Source organism: Acanthochromis polyacanthus, chromosome 19 (genome assembly GCF_021347895.1).
Source record: "Acanthochromis polyacanthus isolate Apoly-LR-REF ecotype Palm Island chromosome 19, KAUST_Apoly_ChrSc, whole genome shotgun sequence".
NCBI lineage: Eukaryota > Metazoa > Chordata > Actinopteri > Pomacentridae > Acanthochromis > Acanthochromis polyacanthus.
This window is the reverse complement of record NC_067131.1, coordinates 6,794,939-6,813,427: the sequence shown is the minus strand read 5'-3', so window position 1 is coordinate 6,813,427 and position 18,489 is coordinate 6,794,939. Positions and strand designations below refer to the sequence as shown.

The 18,489-nt window shown below is 38.6% G+C and overlaps 3 protein-coding genes across 3 annotated transcripts; 2 read left to right on the top strand and 1 right to left on the bottom strand.

Moving 5' to 3' along the window:
- Nucleotides 1–2,217: 2,217 nt before the first annotated feature.
- Nucleotides 2,218–6,437, top strand: gch2 (GTP cyclohydrolase 2). Its single transcript, XM_022189840.2, has 6 exons — nucleotides 2,218–2,616; nucleotides 3,383–3,492; nucleotides 3,688–3,743; nucleotides 4,308–4,339; nucleotides 4,463–4,547; nucleotides 5,683–6,437. Exons 1-6 carry the CDS (start codon nucleotides 2,334–2,336, stop codon nucleotides 5,810–5,812), a joined length of 696 nt encoding a protein of 231 aa, XP_022045532.1. The 5' UTR covers nucleotides 2,218–2,333; the 3' UTR covers nucleotides 5,813–6,437.
- A 2,390-nt stretch (nucleotides 6,438–8,827) lies between these two features.
- cript (cysteine-rich PDZ-binding protein) lies at nucleotides 8,828–12,700 on the bottom strand. Its single transcript, XM_022189841.2, has 5 exons — nucleotides 12,555–12,700; nucleotides 12,255–12,320; nucleotides 11,323–11,377; nucleotides 11,021–11,124; nucleotides 8,828–9,219 (listed from the first exon to the last, which is right to left on the bottom strand). Exons 1-5 carry the CDS (start codon nucleotides 12,568–12,570, stop codon nucleotides 9,155–9,157), a joined length of 306 nt encoding a protein of 101 aa, XP_022045533.1. The 5' UTR covers nucleotides 12,571–12,700; the 3' UTR covers nucleotides 8,828–9,154.
- A 1,130-nt stretch (nucleotides 12,701–13,830) lies between these two features.
- On the top strand, nucleotides 13,831–18,272 carry pigf (phosphatidylinositol glycan anchor biosynthesis, class F). The gene is made up of 5 exons (XM_022189842.2): nucleotides 13,831–14,236; nucleotides 15,291–15,382; nucleotides 15,825–15,941; nucleotides 16,035–16,143; nucleotides 17,987–18,272. The coding sequence occupies exons 1-5, from the start codon at nucleotides 14,009–14,011 to the stop codon at nucleotides 18,098–18,100; spliced, it is 660 nt and encodes a 219-aa protein (XP_022045534.2). The 5' UTR covers nucleotides 13,831–14,008; the 3' UTR covers nucleotides 18,101–18,272.
- The last annotated feature ends 217 nt before the right edge of the window (nucleotides 18,273–18,489 follow it).

The window sequence follows — 18,489 nt, the reverse complement described above, 5'->3', positions numbered from 1 at the left end:
AATGATAACCATTTTTGCTTGCTCTTTTATTATTATTATTATTATTATTATTATTATTATGTGATCAGGATTGGTCTCTGATCACACATGTAAAGTTTCAAGCTGATCGAAGCATGTACAGGCTACTTTTAGAGCATTTCCTTCCATCCAGCAGGTGGCGCTATGACTATGGCTTTAAATCAGCCTATGAATGTGATCAGGGCAGGACATTGATCATACATGTAAAGTTTGAGACATATTGGAGCATGTTCAGGGCAGTTACACAGCATTTCCTGGTTCACGGCGAATTGTACATTTCCAGGGGTCGCCATTTCTACGCCCTCAGACTTTTGCGGAGCATTTTGAAAAATTTTGATCGCCCATGCCTGCTGTACATCCTGGCCAAATTTCAGCTCTGTTGGAGTTACCCTGTTTGAGTATATAGCTTTTAAAAACGTGTAAAAATGACCGTGCTCGGCACCATTCGGTGCTCGGACCCTAATAATATTGTTGAGTGCAGTAACTGTCTTTTTTATTGTTTGTTTTTTGAAATTAATTTACAATAAATTCTTGTTCCTTCTACATCAATTTAGACTCAGGCTTTGTTCAGAATTTTTTTTTATTTTTTATTTGGGACCCAAAACTAAGTTATGTAAAATATTTTTACCAGAATTTTGAGGATTTCGTATGTTTTCAGACCTGTGATTTTTTTTATTTTCACTCCAAAAAAAATGTTCCATGTGAAGCCATACTAAGGGTTCAGTGTGTCCAGAAATATAACACTCACAGCCATGATGTTTGGTGGGGACTAACTTGTTTCCAGCAGATCTAAGTATTGTGCACTTGCAGCTCCTGCTTAATGCAGGCTTGAAAAAATGCAAAGATTTGGCAGACTTAGCAGATATCAGGCCTTCTGTAGGTTTTGAACTTAGATTTGGATTTTTTTTCTATTTTGTTACCACATTGGCTAGAGGATTCATCTATAAAAAGATTATTTGACACTAAAAACACTCACTTGGGGCAATCTCCACCATGTCTGTGCTCACATCATAAAAAGTAACCAGCTCAGCTCTAAAGAGAGCAGATCCCTGGAGTCCACTCCCTCCTAAACGCTGCATTGTGCATTTCATTCATTGTTTGTGGTTTTTGAGGCATTTTACGAGGAAATATGTCTTCTTAGAGATTTTGATTTTCATGTCATTTCAATTTCAGAATAATAATAACCCTCCTGTTGTCTTCATTTACGGGCACCAAAAAATATTATTTCCTCGTTTGAAAAAAAAAATCCAAAAATTCAGCTAACAAATCCCCCAAATTTCTGAAAATTTGCAAAACCTTCAGGATGAAAATTCCAATAATTCCTTAAAAGTTTCCCTTAAAAGTTTTTTCTAAAAATCACCCAAATTTTGCAAGAAAATTCTTGTAAATATTTTCAAAAAACGAGTAAAAATCTTCCAAAGAAAATCCTAAAAATATCAAAAGTGATTACTTATTTTGGATCCATGTCTAACATATTCAGAGCAGTATCCCTGCTTATGTTCAGTAACGACCTTGTTCTTTTTTCCCCCATACTGACATTGCTGTGCCAATCTGAGCAGAAAAGTGACCCAACTCATTTTTGAATTTGCCTGTCTTGGGTTTTACCTTTTTGCTCTTGATGTGAAGCTTATTTTTATTGATGACTTATTAGTTTGTACTATATATATATATATATATATATATATATATATATATATATATATATATATATATATATATATGTGAACTTCTAATATTTTCTTTAAGAACATTCACTTCACATAAATCAACCAAAATCCAGCGAATTGGATGAAATGGATTTTGGTTGATTTTTTTGTGTGAATGTTCTTAAGAAACATTTTTAACATTTCTTTTTTCCACCAAAAAATGTTCAAAGATTTCCCCAAAATGTTGAAAATGTGGACATCAGAAGTTTCACTGTGAAAATATTTTTTTCCACATTTTAAAACTTTAAAACTGGTCAGTTTTGACCCTCAGGACAACACGAGGGTTAAGTGAAATCTCCCACGCAGCATGTCTGAGCTTCTCTGGAAGTCATGCGTTTCGACAACAACCGAATGGGTGTTTCAGTGAGTATCAAGTGATGTGAGAGGCAATAAATGCGAATCATGGTTTGATTTGGATGAGATAGGGTGCGCTCTCATGACATGTAACCCCCCCTGACGACACTGGAGCTGACGTGCGCTGCGCCCTGACGAATGGGAAGCAGAAGCGCACCGGGGCGGCTTTATAAACGCGGCGGCACCGTCTTGAACCGACTTCAGCATCTTTAATTCCTCCGTTCTCGTCTTCCAAGTCTCCAGAAGCGCTCCGACATGAACACCCACCGCGTCAACGACATCGTGGAGGAGTTCCACTCTAACAACGGCTTCAGCGACCTCATCATCGACACCAAGAAGTCCACCGTGCACCGCAAGCACGAGACGTCCCGCAAAGAGGACGAGGACCAGTCCCGCTTACCTGCCCTGGAGGCCGCCTACACCAACATCCTGCTGCACCTCGGCGAGGACACGCACCGCGAGGGGCTACTGCGCACGCCGTTGCGCGCCGCCAAGGCCATACAGTTCCTCACCAAGGGCTACCATGAGACCATCGATGGTGAGTTTACAGCTTCCTCTGAGTGTGTGTTTACATTCAATGATGCCCATGCGTGATCTTATTAAGATGGCATGCTTGGATATGGAAATGAATTAAAACTTCTTGTGCGTAATACTGTCCCATCCTTTACTAGAACTACAAAGATTGTGTGCTAAGTTCAGGTACCACCTTGAAAGTGGGATTTTCCACAACAGTCTGATGTATTGACTCCTTTTTTGTGTTTCCTACTCCCAATAGAATAGGAAAATACATGGCTGGGAGATCACAAACATAGAAACCAATGCACCCTAACTGATCGGCAATAATTCTGACTGTCAGTGAAACATTAAAAATATTTAAGGTTTAATAAAGTTTTGTAAAAAAAAAGAAAAAAACCCTGTAACTTCAGTTCTGAAAGATGGAGTAGTTGTAATATTTTGCAAGCAAGTTTCAGTTTAAATATGAATATGTGGTGGATTTATTAGTGTTCTTTTATAAAAACATTTTTCAAAAACATTAGTCCTGAACATATTTTCTTTTTGATGGGCATTTTCATTGTTTTCTAATAGTTACAGTTCAGGTTTTTGATTAAGAAACTCATCAATTACAGATGAATGTTAGTTTCCAGCTTGCACGAGTCCACAAAGAAGTTATCTTCAGGAATTGTAGGATCATTTTATACCAGGATGTTTAAATATCACTGGAAAATTCCCCATTTATTAATATTCTCAACTGAATCATCTAAGTGGATGATATTTCTTAAAATCTGTGCATTTCTTCCTGCCAGACATCCTAAACAACGCCATATTTGATGAGGACCACGATGAGATGGTGATCGTGAAGGACATAGACATGTTCTCACTGTGTGAACATCACTTGGTGCCGTTTTTTGGAAAGGTAAGTATACGTCATGTGGAGAGAAGCAAATATTAGAAACAATCTGCAGCCAGTTTGAACAAGCTTGTGCATGTAGCTTTCACTGTCCTGCCAAGCAGTGTCCAATGCTTAAGTTCAGCATTGGACTGCAAATATTTACCATCCTTTGCTCTGGGCTTGTGACCTCTCCTCTCACTGGCTGTCATCTCTCTGCAGGTTCACATCGGGTATATTCCCAATAAAAAAGTGGTGGGACTGAGCAAGCTGGCAAGGTAACACGGCACGCACCCGCCTACACACTCCATACTCTCGTGCTGCCACCGCGGCTGTATGTTTCTGGCATTATCGCCGGGTGACTGCGTTCTTCTGTTATCTCGGTGCATTGACCTGGAGGCTTACAGTCTAAGCCCACTGGCCTTCATCCGGTCCCCTCATCGAGCACGCTCAGACACAGGTCTGAACTCTATCCGCTCTCGAGCCATGAGAAAATCCCATCAGACCTGTGGGAATCACCAGTTATCATCACAGCCTCTCTGTCTGTCTCCTTATCCCCGCCTTTGCCTAAAATATCGCACCAAATCTGAATATACAACCCCAGAATAACAGTAGCAGAGTCCCTGAGTTTTCAGACAAACTTGGCTGCAGTTGAATCTTGCACGTCCGATTCGGAGAATTCTGGAGGATGAATGATTCACAGATGGAGAGGATATACGGATGCACGGCCAGAGTAGAGGGCAGGGATCGAGGGCTGATGCCAGTCTGTGTTTATCGAAAGATTAATCATTATTACATCTGATCTGTAGTCAATTTTCTCTGCTTTGTTTGTGTTTCTGCAGGATTGTGGAGATCTTCAGTCGGAGGCTTCAAGGTGAGCAACCAAAAAACTGCAAAAGTGCTACTATTGCACAGACAAAAATAATACTTTTCTTCAAATTCTGCCAACATCTAGTGTGTTAAGTTGACATTTGGTGAATTATTTTGTTTCTTTCAGTTCAAGAACGTCTGACCAAGCAGATCGCTGTGGGAATATATGAGGCTCTGCAGCCCAAAGGTGTAGCTGTGGTTATTGAAGCAGCGTAAGTGCACACACAAATAAACAAACATCATTCTCATCCCTATGTTTTAAAGTTGCTTATAATTCTGCACAATCTTGAAAAAAAATACACCTGCTCATTTCAGTCCACTCTGCTACAGCCTTACTTGATCAAACTGTATATAAAAGATGTATGTAGTCTACAGTAAAGCCAATGTAGAAGTGATTCAAATCTGCATTCTCTCTAACAGCCAGCAGGGGGCGACTCCTCTGGTTGTAGAAGTCACTGGAAAAACGGCTACTTCTCGCTTCATTTTCTACCTCAGTAAATGTTTTCCTAATGAGTTTATGGCCTCAGTCACTGCTTTCAAATCTTCTTCAACACAGCATGACATTTATTTTTTAAACTATTGCTACATTTGAAATTAAAAAAGATTATGAAACAAGGTCTGCTTTTGGGCATGGCAACCTCGAGAGTGAGGTCACTACAGGAACAAAAGATCGAGATGGCAACAGAAATTCCACATTTGAGGCTTCAAACTGGTAGTCAACAAACCCACTGGTGCTTGGTTACATCCATCTTTTATTTAAAATCTATAGGATGACTTGTTGTTTTCTTGTCTATATGACAAGAAACAGTTGCTTGCTAAATTGAAGCAAATGTCAGAAAACTAAAGGTAACTCATTTGCTATAACAGATTACCAAGCCAGTTTATTAACTTTGCACTTTTGCTACTGTTATAGCATTTCACCTGATCATATAATTGTCTCTTGTGTCTCCAGTGGCTGCCGTTTCACGAAAGTTAGCATAAATAATTTCAGTTTACTGTAGTCATAATAGACTTTTCAACATAGCAGAACTAGAGATACCATCTTTTTTTATTCAACACAACCTTCCTGCCTGCTACTCACATTGCAACTCGACTGCTAACAATCTGGAGAGAGATTTTTAGGCAAAAGTAGCCTCTAAGAGAACTGAGGAGTAGCCTGCAGAGCTTTGGTATTCTTCTTTAACTTTACACCTCCAGAGTTTGACACTGACTCGCATGTACCTGTAGACCAAATCGATGTGCATAAATGTTGGCGTTCCTCGTTTAACACATTGTTCTTCAGTCACAGAGCTTCCTTAAAGCTTGTCAAATCCTGCAGCTTCAAGTCTGACACGTTTTTGTTTGTAGGCACATGTGCATGGTGATGCGTGGCGTCCAGAAGATGAACAGCCGCACGGTGACCAGCACCATGCTGGGAGTTTACCTCGAGGACCCCAAATCCCGGGAGGAGTTCCTGACTCTCTCCCAGCGCACCTAACAGAAGCCATAGACCACTCACTCCCGAGCTTCTATATACATTAGCACACGACAAGCTCTTAAACAACAGTGGATCCGCATCTGACTTTCCTTTACAAAATATTCTGACCAACAAAAGAGCATATAAAGGTGCAGTCAGATGTGGGATCTCCAGCTCTGCAGCTAACCTCGATACACTGATGCCTGAGAGATTTTAGTGCTGCTGCTGAAATCCATTAGTTCAGCTCAATGTGAACACGACAGACTCACTTCCATAGTGCCTTTGCTAGATACTTTACAGTTATACATGGCAATATTGTCGTTTTAACCGTATGAGTGCAATATTGTAACGTGACAATACTTACAATTTGAATTTTTGTTTTTGTTCTTTGATGAAAATTTTATTGGTGCTTTTGCGAAGTGGTGCTTCTACACCTTTCTTTGCATTATTGTGTTAAGAATCCCATCATTTTAATAATTCACCAAGCTGTGTTGTCATTTATAAACGCATTTTTAAAGTCTTTGTATTATATGACCTTTGAAATTGAAAGATGATATCTGTAGTCCAACAATGTTTGATCAGTGACCACTGTATCATATATGATGAAGAATCTTTGCTTAAATAAAATGATATCAACGTTATGAAAGTTGCCATCCTTATTTTGTTCAGGGAAAGTTACTGTGCGGCATTTGTTTTATAAGTGAAGCAGAAATGGAAAGTTCACGTGTAGCTAAAGAAAACTAAAAGTCTACAACTTTTCAAATGGCTTCAGATGTGATGCTTACTTCGTTCACAGTCCTACGTTAGTGTGTTAGCATGCTGACATTTGCTATTTCACACAAAGTACTGCTGAGGGGTTGTTTTGCAGGCATGTGGTTGTAAACCAAAACAGGATCTGGTGATTCTGGGAGATATAGACTTGGAGAAAACACCAAAACACCCTAGTTGGTTTCACCACATAAATACAAAATAACACAAGTATTAACTTAAAATGAATGAAAACTAAATAATACCAAATAACTATCTTCCTTAAAATAATAACAGTTTTCTCCTCCTCTGATGACATTAATTACATAATTTGTAACATTTTTGACACGAAATAAGTTTTGTAGGTTATTCTTAAAGTCGCTAGAGACCACAGGTAGTAGTCCTTGTAAGGTAAATACTGTATACTGGTAGGACACCAGTTAAAACGCTCTGACAGTTTAGTTGTAATACCAGACAGTAGAAACAATCTATTTTCCTCTAGAGGGAAAATTTTCATCTGCAAAGTGGAAAAGTCACTGGAATTGGTCCTCTGGGGACTATGAATAACCCTCGTGACTCTACCTAGTGGTTATTACATTTCATTTCATTTCATTTCATTTTATTAATTTCAGGCTCACGACCATTTTTGGTTTGGAGCACAAACATTTACACAACAAAACAAAACAAAACATGACAAAGTATATTACTTTAACAGAGGTAGGACATTTTTCAAAAAGGCACCGAGCCTACAGATAATATTTGTATTTTCGTTCTCCATTAAATATAGAAATGAACAACTAGTTCTGTCTTCACCATCCCTGGAGCCATGCTGCTCGTGTCCCAAATAAGTCAACATGTTTACAAAATGTGTTGACTTTTTAAAGGTGCAACATAGTCCCACAGTGCACAGCACAAAGCAAACAGATGAGCCACGCATAGCCACAAAAAATAAAGTGTGGACCGCGATGTGACCGCTACAGGAAGATCTTCTAGAACTGTGAAATATGAAGGAAATCTTTGCAAAAACGTTTTGTTTTCTGTTTGTCAATTGTAGCTGGCAGTGGCATTAAACAAAGCAGAATTTTACGTTTGTATCATATATTAGTAGCCATAGTATATTAATACCAGTATGTGGCACAGAGTTGCTGCTTAACAGGTGGAAATGTGGACAATGTTTGTATCAACAGAGTTTCTGCAGAAATCAGCCAAATGTAATGCTTTTAATGCTATTTTAATGCTATACTGTAAAAATTTTAGTTCCATGACCGTGAACTCGACAAATTACACGGGTTTGTCACTTCATTTCACTATTTCTGAATCCGGAAACCACCCTGGACCACCCACAGGCTGCAGTCATTCTCTGAAATCAACATTTTTTAGCCATTTTTGCTGGAATTTGCATTTCCCCATTTCTCAGCTCTCCTCCACATGGTCCAGCCTGCTGGCCACTTTAAAAACATGCAGTTTTTGGCAATTGTACCCGACCAGCCGGAACAATTATCGCAATGCTTCGGCATGTTTACGCAGAGACACATATCTGACGAATCGCACTCTATAACTGTATATTATTATTGTCAAATATTTTTTGCGAAAAACTCGGAGTTTTTAATGCCACTGAGAATCAAATTTAATGATTTTTAATGCCATTTAAGGCCTTCATTTTTGCAAAATCAACTTAATGACTATTAATGCTTTTTAATGCCCCACAGAAAGCGTGATTAATGTCCCTGAATGCACCACAGTGCAGAATAACGGGAGCAAAAGGCAGTGACATAACAAGCAAACTAGTGGATACAGAATTACATAATACAGTTGTGGTCACTTGTAAACAAAGTGCCTTTTTGATGTTAGTTCACAGCAGCTAAACGGCTAAACTGTTGCAGGCAGCAGACTCATTTACTACATATGAACTGTTCAGTATATTAACTGGAGACTGATCCGTTTATGATTCGTGGTACAACAGTGTAAATCAATAAGGAGACATTAAAAAAAATGTGAGCACACACATGGCTTAAGGCCTGAGGGACAGAAAGCCCTTTAAATATCAAAGGAGGAGTCTGTCGTCACACAGTACGTGAACTATAACCTCCAGCTCCAGCAGCAGCAGCTGATGAGGAGGAGGGTGGGGGGGTCACTATTGACCATGCAGCATGCAGTTTCCAAATACGATTACACCAGGGTAAACCAGTTATTACAAATGTACCGGACTAATATGGATGTGTCGTGCGTAAGAGGCTAAAATTATCCCCCTTATGCCTGCAGGCAGAGATACAAAATAACCCTGTCAAATGTTCTCATAGCTGAAGCTTTAATTCACTCAAAAATACAACACAGGATATATTACATACAGAAATCAAAGTGTCAAAAAGCAAGGAACTCAAGTCTAACTACTCAATTTAAAATAAACAAAAAATCTGGAAGCCTCGATTTGAGAAACGGGAGATAACTGGCGGTGTACTTGGAGACAGCGGTGTTTGCCTGTGTATGGCTACTGTATTATCCAGCAGCATTAGAGGATATTTTAAAATAAGAGGAGAAACCATCTCCAGATGTCTCCCATGTCTCTCACAGTCTCTTATTTGTCACCTGCAGAACTCTTCTCTGATCATCATGCCGTCACACAGACGTCTGTTTGTAGTTCTTGGTGTCCAAAACTTTTTTTCCACACATCGCACAGATTCCTGGACAGACGAAAAAGAAGGAAAGAATCAGTTTAGAGTACAGCTAAAAAGCGAAAAGAGAGGTCCAGCTGATGTCTACCGAAGCTCTTAGGATCACCATGAACTGGATGACTGGAAATCTACGCATATTTTACCATCAATGGCCCTAAAGTTGTCTGGTTCTGTCACACATCAAAATTAAATAGGCAGCTTCCACCTTTCTGAGCAGAAGTGCTGCATTTTCATACCCCAATTAGATGACTGAGGTCGACCAACCAGATGCTCCTGGATGTTTAAAAAAAACAAAGATGCAAACGAGCTCAGTTTAAATTCTTAAAGAAGGCTGGTGGAATAGCAGAAAAAAAAATGTGGACATTTTTTAACTAAATTTACACCATTATATAACTTATTTGTATAATTCTATCAATGCAGGGTTGCAACATTTAAGGCCAAATGCACATACTAATGAGGCTACAGCATATCTCTACTCTAATTTCTAGAAGTCATGTCACTTCAATCATTGCTCTACAGAATGCACGGTCACGTTTGTTGAACCATCTGGTAACGTGACCACCCGGCACCGCACTGACCCCTCATTTGTACTGTATATACTGTTTATTTATATGTGCCCACGCAAGCTCTATTTATCCGATTCGCTTCACGGTTCATCGAGGTATGCTTTTATTTAGATTTCATCATCCACACGAGGTACTGTAGTGACCCGGCACCAGCAAACACAAACTGCATTCAAACGAATCTATCAGATCAACCAAACCGCTTGACCTGTTTATTTATCAATGATAATTAATCGCTGTTTTTTTCTGATTTTCATTTTCCCGCTCAAAATGCAGCGAACACACAGTCATCATTGTGCGATGAAAAGAGAACCGATCATCATTGGTTCATCGCAGGACAGATTACTGTCACATGGGAAAGGGTTATCGAGAATGTTTGCATGAACTGCGGGATGATGTTTGAATCTTATTGGAGGAAGAGGGGAATGAACTTGCCAGCAAGTTTACAATAACAAATTTCACCTTGGAAACCTCAGTAGCTCGGGAACTCAATAAACCTGATGAGCAGATGGAGGGGACCAACTTCCAAAGCTTTAAGATGAAATCACACCATTCAAAAAGATGTAAATGTGGCTGCAGCAGGTGAAAAACAAGAACAAAGAAATTTGAGAGCTTGGATTTACTCGCTGACATCAACAAGCTGCAAAACACAGCGACCCCATGTATGAAAACTATCTGCTCCGGAAAACATTCCCAGTTATTTGCCAGTTCACGACGACACAAAGACAGGATCTGAAACAGAGCATCTGCAGTGGCTGATTTCAGTGAATTTTTCTGACCTTTGATTCAACTGTGAGGCTGCAGTGTAAGTCCATGACCTTGACTGCCTTTTGAATCAGAGGTGAAAACAACTATGTCCTGCTAAACCAGTGTGCCCTGGGCGAATTCCTAATTTTTTTTTGTCACATCTTAGCTGTTAGAGAGGTTTTAGAGAAGTTCAGTCAAGACAACATATATCAAAACAATCAATATCAAAGCTACACATTGAAAATGAGCTAAGAGAAACAGCCTCACCAAAAAAAGCAACTAAACTGTTAAATGTTCCCTGTGGTTTCGATGTACTATTTCAATAAGATGTAAAACACTGAAAGTAAAGCTTTGTATTAATGACAAACATTGTTTCATGTGATTTCTATTGTTGAAAATAACTGTTCCCACAAAAGCAAAAAAATACATTAAAAAAACTCAGAGAAGCCCTGAGCTCGTCTAATATAAAACCATGCAGTCCAGTGCGACTGAGATTGTACCTTTCTTGTATGCACAGCCCTGGCAATAATGTGATCCAGACTGATGGACTGAGCTCTTGCAGATCCTGCAGGTAGCAAATCCTGTCTTGCTGTAAGGGTCAAACCTACAAGGGGACAAACAATACAGATCAGTAATTACACATGCAGCAGTGTTGTTCAGTCATAGTAGTACACCGCCAGTGAAAAAAGCTAAATGCTAAAATTTAACCATCAGAGAGAGAAAATTAACTATTTTTCAGTGACTTTTCGTAAATAAAAACAGAGGTATGGATGATAATATTCGCTCACAGCAGGCTGCTCACCTAGCTTTCTTTGAAGTCAACATCTTGTTCTCATTCAGCTTACGCCCACCGCTCTCTGGGTGAAAGAAGCAGAAAAAAATACTGTTAAACATCACGATATAAGCAGCATTACAAACATGATAAAACATGTACGAAGTCATGAACATAAAAGAAAGAATTATTGTGAGTTATTATGATAAAGGTTCTTGATACCAGTATAAGTTTGAAAGCAAAAATGTACGTAGATCAATGAGAAAGTCAAGTATAACTTTAAAAACAAAACACCAACTGCAACACATGCATATAAAATCAAACATAAATTGCCTGCAAGTTATAGTAGTAGACTGGAGAATCACAGCTGACATGGGGACCTAAATAATAATAATTTTATCTACGTAGCAATTTTAAAAACAAGCCTTAACAAAGTGCTTTCCAATAAGATTGACATTACAATTTTACTCATAAAGTTTGAATATTAGCGTTAAGCAACAGTACTGTTTATGATGTACATCTACCTGAAAGTTTAAATATTAAAATTAGGACTTTACAATATGACTTACTCAACTAAATTACCTGAATTTATATCATAAATATTATCGTGACATTATAATTATAATAACTGTGATAGAAAGGTTGAAGACCTGAATGTTTTTTAGTGAGAAATTACTCACACAGTAGTTGCAGCAACCTAATCACGATAATATCACACGATATAGTCAGTACATACTGTTTCCTTTTCTACAGTAAATAGAGAAACAGTAAGGTCTGCCTTCATTCTGAATAAGTATGACATGTCAATAGTCTAGAGGGCAAAGGGCAAGTGTCAAATGAAAATGACGAAAAAAGTGACTAACAACTTAATTGTAATGTAAATAAACTAAGTAACTCTATCACAAGATCCAGAGTTCAATTCTATTTAATTCCATGTGTTTAAAAAGACAGTTTTCACTTACCTGTTGTATTCCGTGCTCCATCCTTCCAGGTGTCAGGAGTGATGACTCTACCGAGCTTCTTCTCGCCTAAAACAGCAAGCAGCACAACATCACTAGAGAAAATAACAAATTTAATTTAAGGAAATAACGACTGGAGGGACAAGGTGGGTGCCAATACCCCCAATATAACGATGTGGACAGTAATAACAACAGTTAGCGTCACAAAACGTTAGCTGGCGTTTCGAAGACTCTTCAGCCTTCGCTCACAAAAAGGACGTGTATTAGATTAAAAAATATATAAAATAATTGTATGATACGTACACTTCTCACAAACCATCCTTCTTCGGTGTTTGTTTAAACGATCAAACGAAAAAGAAAACGTTAGCTAGTGGTAGCTAGCTCGGTTGATAAACGTAAACCTTTATTTCTTCCGCTTTCGCACATTCGCAGGAGATTTTGATTGGACGAAGCTTGCGCATCAATGTCACATTTTATTGGTTGATCTTACCGTCCGTCATCGGAGATCCCAGTAACACGTTCGGTGATTGGATAAAAGATTGAAGGATGAATTTCACTTCTGTAAAGTTACCTACAGAGTACACTTTAAACGCGTATCAAAATAGCAGTTCGATGAGGATGACGAACACGTCTGAAATCACATCCCTTCCACAAAAATACATATAATAGCTTAAAATGAATGAAAAACGATATCCAAAGAGCTTACATATTCCAAACACAGTGAGTTGAATTAGGTAGAAGCGGTTTCAAGAATCCTGAAATGAGCTTAACATTTCAGAATCATCCTTATGCTGTGTTGCGTGTACAAACAGTAATTTCTCACAAATTCAATATTTTTAAAGTTGTAATATTCTTGCTAAAACTGATTCAGTGACGTACAAATGCACAAATAAATATACAGCAAATATGAAATTGCAATAAGTGTGTGATGTGTTGGAAACTTCAATCACGTGAGAGATTTTGGATGCATTCATCAGGACATGCCGGAGATATTCAGGATCAGCATCAGAATTATTTTGTTCATTTGTAGGTGAGACCAGATACTGAATATATCCGTGTTCTATTTTTTTCTTTGTTGATTAGGAAACAAAAAATATTTGTCATATTTATGCTAAAATACCCCCTACTGATGACTGGAAATTATCAAATTACAAGATAGAAAATTATATTTGCTTTTCAGGAAACATGATCTACTTTTTTGTTTGTTTTAATTAGGAGGAAATCTCCTCTTCATAAAAGTGACTGCCATGAAACACAACTTTGAATACTTTCCTATAATCTATTTGAATATGGCACCACAATCAGGCTTTTTTTTTGCTGTATTTTTAAAGCAACATTGTTGACTGGTTTTTGTGTTCATTCATTTTATTAGGTTTTTATACAATCCCCCTTTTTAGTATATATATATATTTAAGATTTATTTTCCTATGGCAATTTTCCCTCAAGTTCCTCATAAGATAATATATAAAATATATATGTGAAAATATTATAATTTAAATTAAACAGTATTGGTTTTATGTTCTTTATTTCAGATCAAAATACCAGCAGAAATGACACATTAAATCGTAAACAGTGTGCTTTTATTGTGAAGTCCAGGCAGAAGTCAGTGCGGCTCCATGTTTACGGAAACCAGGTCGGAGGCTCCTCCATGGATTTAAGCTGCTCTGTTCGTGCGCTCTCACGTTAATATTTAAAGTGTTTTGTTTTAATTATTTTCGCCGTGTTAGTCCCTGTTGTAGACAGGTTTAGTCTCCATCATGTGGGACCATGAAATCAGAGCCATGGCCTCCTCGCACGCCATCATCGCCGCCTCTGTCTTCATGGCGACCGTTTTACCTGCGGTGCTGCTGCCGGGCTTCTCGGTCTACGGCTCACACCTGCTGTGGCTCTACTCGGTGTCCGGAGCCGTGACTGCGGTCAGTGTCGCCGTCTTCTGGCTGCTCGGCATCACACCGCCCACCAAGAAGCACACGCTGGGATACAAGGTGCTGACAGGCTGCTAAGCACTGATAACATGTTTAGAGTGACCATCGGGCTTCTGGTTGTAGTTTAGTTAAAGGTTAAGTTGGCTGAAATCTCGCGATATTTTATCCTACCCTTAATTACTAAGAGCTTGCTAGCTGTATTAATATTGGATTTTCTTAAAAAACAGACTGCTAACTGGAAATTAGTGGTTGAATTTGAGTCATGCAGGTAGAAGATTTGAACAGTTAATTAAAATAACTTTAAAATTACAATATGCTCACATACAATGAGAGCTTTATTTTGTATGTCTGATGTAGCTGAAAAAGTTATCACAATAAAATGTTGCATATTAGTCAATACAAATTCACAATATCTAATGTTAAATAATCAATTCTTAATAAAGACCGTTAGAAAAAGAAGTTTGCTTTGAATTTACTCCATTATTGCGTATTTATGAAGCTGCATGGGTAATAGTTTTAACACAACTATGAATAACACACACAAATATTTACATTTACACACATAAATAAAGATGTATAAGGATACAGGAATGAGCTCACCTTTGTACACACTGAACAAAGAAAGCAATAAGGGAAAATACCAATAGAGACCGGAATCGTGTTTCATTACAGGGTGTAAACATGTTTATTTCTGCTGTACAGTTGAGCATTTTAACATGGAGGCCTATGGGAATTGAGTTGTTTTTGGAGTCAGCATCAAGTGGACATTTGAGGAACCGCACTCAAGCACTGGAACTCCTATAAAGGATCGAGATTACATTAGATTGTATTGGAATATCGATTAATTGTTCAGCCTAATCATGAATACAAGATAGTGGCTACAGCTGTGCCTCAATATCTGAAATGATGACAGTGAATTGCACCTCATAAATACTTAAATTTCTCTTCAAGTACTTTTATCTAACCAAGATTATTTTTTACAATAAATTAACTTTTTGATCATTAAAAACTCTTTGTATCCAAATCGTAAAGGCTTTAGCGTTTGCTATTTTTGTGAACTTTGTTTATAGCACATTTTTCTGACCTTAATTGTCTTAACCTCTTTCTTTTGCAGCTGTCCAGGTTGTTTCGTTCCTGCCTGTATTTCTTCCTGTCTTGCCTGTTTTTCCACACCGTGGTTGTTCTATATGGAGCGCCGCTGATTGAGTGAGTAGCTGCTGTTGCTCATATACTACACACATGTACTACTACTGCACATATGCATGTGTGGTAATGAAGAAAAAAGGAATAAAGAGGGCGGCAGAGGAGGATTTGTTGTAGCTGGAAAGATCTAATCACCATAATTGCAACTAGAGGATGAGCACACATAATGAATGAATGAATTCATGGAAACTGAGAGCTTGACAATAATTCTTTAGTTAGCAGGCAACTAAAAATATTTGTAGACTCATTTAATATTTATTTAAATGCAAAACTCACATATTTTCACAGATTTATTGCATTACAGTTCAGATCCTGTGATTATTCTGGCTTTAAAATGAGTGTTATTTAAATTTTTGCTGTAACACTGCAGGTTCTGTCTCTGCAAAACTGTTTTTCCTGTTTCTCACGTTAGCCTGGAGCCTCTAATTTCTTCTTTGTGTTTCAGATCTGCTTTAGAGACGTTCTCTCTCGCTGTGCTGCTCACCTCACTAACCACACTGAGGTGTCTGTGCGTCCTCGGGCCCAACGTCCAGGCCTGGATACGTGTGTTCAGTCGTCATGGGTAAGAATAAGGTCATTCTGTTTTTTCCCCACTTCCTGTTCTTCTGTCACATGTCTCTAAACTGTTTTTGCTTTGCTCTGTCTCTGTCTTTAGAGCTATGTCTGTGTGGGACACCTGTCTGCAGATTACAGTGGCCTGCACAGTGGTAGGAGCCTGGGTGGGAGCATTTCCAATACCTCTGGACTGGGACAGGCCTTGGCAGGTCAGAATATCAACAATATATCACAATGTGCCCAAAGCAAAAGGAATTTATGCTCTTATCTGTAACCTCTCTCTCTTTTTTTCTGTGACTTTTGCTTGGATTCACCAAAGTCTCTAAACTTCATGAGAATAAATCAACAGACAAAAAGATAACAAATGTATCTGTATCATTATAGCCCTTGAGGCCCCAAAATATCTAGAAAATCTGAATAAAGCAATCAGTGATATAATAAAGCAGTGCTGTACTGTGCAGAGATGAAGAGGAAACTGTTTCACATAAAGTGAGATGCTTAAAGTGTTTTTCTGAAGCAAATCACTCCATTATTTAAATGAGAGGCTGTTAATGGGGCGTAACGCCACAGAGATATCAGATGAGAGAATATTATAGCATATTTCTGTAGATTTTCCAACATAAGTGCTTCAATAGACCCCATTTTGCTTTGAAAAATGTGGGGTTGTGTTTTGGTCAGAACAGGCAGAAACAGACACTTTTAGAAATGATGACGCTTATGTTTGCTCCGTGATTGGACCTTACTGTCATACTCATTCCCTGACTCACCATGCTTCTATCAGAACCAATTTACTGGAAGAAAATGAAGACATCGGTCTAAAATGCAGGTGGTGCTGACCTTGTAGTCTAGTTAAGGAGATATATTTATCCATCTCTGGTCTTCCTCTGTACCATTTTCTACAGCTAAGCAACCAAAGCCTGCTTCATGTTTACAGCTGCACCTACATGGCCGCGGTACATGAATGGTGATGTGGCTTTTTACATGTAGATTAGTTCTCAAACTGTACCAATTCTTGTCAAGTTTTGCTGATTTAAAATGAAAACATATTAGTGTTGGTGAAGCCTGTAAGCTCCCCCAGAGCTCGCATTAATCAACGCTCACTTACGGCTGGGATCGACTGATGTGGGTTTTTTTCAGGGCCGATACTGATGCCGATTATTGGTAATCAAAAAAAGGCTGGTAGCCTATATTTGGAACCAATATACACTAGTGTTCAAAAGTTTGGGGTCACTTAGAAATGTCCTTATTTTTGAAAGAAAAGCAGTTTTTTTCCAGTGAAGATAACATTAATCAGAAATTGTCTTCTGTGCATTACCGTCTTCAAAGGAGAGTCCAGCAAGAGGGACTGCCGGTTCTTGCTCTGAAGTGGTTGCTCTCTTGCGGAGTGGTTGTTTGTTCTCTATATAAAGTTCAACCTCCTCTGCAAGACGGCAGACCAAAGGACATTGTCATCCTGGAGTGTGGCTCTAAGAAACTCAGGAGGATTTTCTCTTAGCACAGCATCCCGGAGCACTTAGGATCAGGCTGCACTCTGAAACAAAAACTGCTTCACCCTGAGAATAACACACAAGCTGAGCAACGTCATATGTGCAGTCCAGTGCATCAAGGAGTGCACATATCAGTCCTCAGCTGCCCTTTCTCTGTGGTTGAAAGCCATTATGTTGCTGCACATTGCATTAGTTTTTAGCTGATTTCTGTATTTAAGCTCCAAGTTCCCTGTAACAGTGAATTTTTCATTATTCAACACAGTAACCATTAAATCCTCCTTTTTATTTAATGAATTCCTATTTTTTAATGACAAAAAGGAAATGATTAAAATTATAATTGCAAATGGATTTTTTTCCCTGTAAAGTGACTGAAGGAAAATGCAAATGAGGTAATTGGAGAATAACTCAAAAAGACACTGGTGCTGTGTTGAATTATTTCTGTTTAGAAGTTAAATGAAGTGAACTTTACTCGAGTGGAGACATGCTGGTGGGGAACATGCTAGCTCGAGAGACATCGAGGTGTTTCATCGGCGTTGATGAGTCACTTTTCTTCCTCGTCTTGTAGGTTTGGCCCATTTCCTGCAGTCTGGGCGCCATGATTGGTTTCCTGACCGGACTTGTTGCAGCTCCCGCGTGGATCCACTACCACCGCAAGCAGCTCACGTACAAGTGCAAGTGATAGACGGACACGCGTTTCCATGCAGTTTCCTTCCGTTTTTACTGACTATTTATTGGGAGCAGTCATTCTTTTTGCAGCCTGTTGGAGCGTGAGACGATTTTGTAAAGATATAATTTTGTACGCATGAAGGCTGGGTATTTTTTGACATGAATAAAACATTACTTCACTGACAGTGTGGAGATTCGTTTTCTTTTTTTTTTTTTTGAAAATGCTCAAACCTGTAGGTGGTGCTGTTGGATCACTGCCTGTGTGTGAAGGTGAACAAAGACGATTAGGCCTCATTTGCAAAGAAAAACGAAGCAATCAGTATTATATTTGGGTGGTCATTCATTGAATGAGTCGTGAGGGAAAGTTTAAAAAGTTAGAGTCAAAGTGTAAACTTTGAATCG

What these genes read in the sequence shown, in the direction of transcription:
- gch2 (XM_022189840.2), top strand. Translation starts at nt 2,334, where the DNA reads ATGAACACCCACCGCGTCAACGACATCGTGGAGGAGTTCCACTCTAAC. An exon ending in GGACTGAGCAAGCTGGCAAG is followed by an intron (nt 3,744 to 4,307) that starts GTAACACGGCAC and finishes GTGTTTCTGCAG; the next exon opens with GATTGTGGAGATCTTCAGTC. An exon ending in GCTGTGGTTATTGAAGCAGC is followed by an intron (nt 4,548 to 5,682) that starts GTAAGTGCACAC and finishes TTTTGTTTGTAG; the next exon opens with GCACATGTGCATGGTGATGC.
- pigf (XM_022189842.2), top strand. Translation starts at nt 14,009, where the DNA reads ATGTGGGACCATGAAATCAGAGCCATGGCCTCCTCGCACGCCATCATC. An exon ending in TATGGAGCGCCGCTGATTGA is followed by an intron (nt 15,383 to 15,824) that starts GTGAGTAGCTGC and finishes TTTGTGTTTCAG; the next exon opens with ATCTGCTTTAGAGACGTTCT. An exon ending in CGTGTGTTCAGTCGTCATGG is followed by an intron (nt 15,942 to 16,034) that starts GTAAGAATAAGG and finishes CTCTGTCTTTAG; the next exon opens with AGCTATGTCTGTGTGGGACA.
- cript (XM_022189841.2), bottom strand. An exon ending in TTGACTTCAAAGAAAGCTAG is followed by an intron (nt 11,125 to 11,322) that starts GTGAGCAGCCTG and finishes GTCCCCTTGTAG; the next exon opens with GTTTGACCCTTACAGCAAGA. An exon ending in GGGCTGTGCATACAAGAAAG is followed by an intron (nt 9,220 to 11,020) that starts GTACAATCTCAG and finishes TCGTCTGTCCAG; the next exon opens with GAATCTGTGCGATGTGTGGA.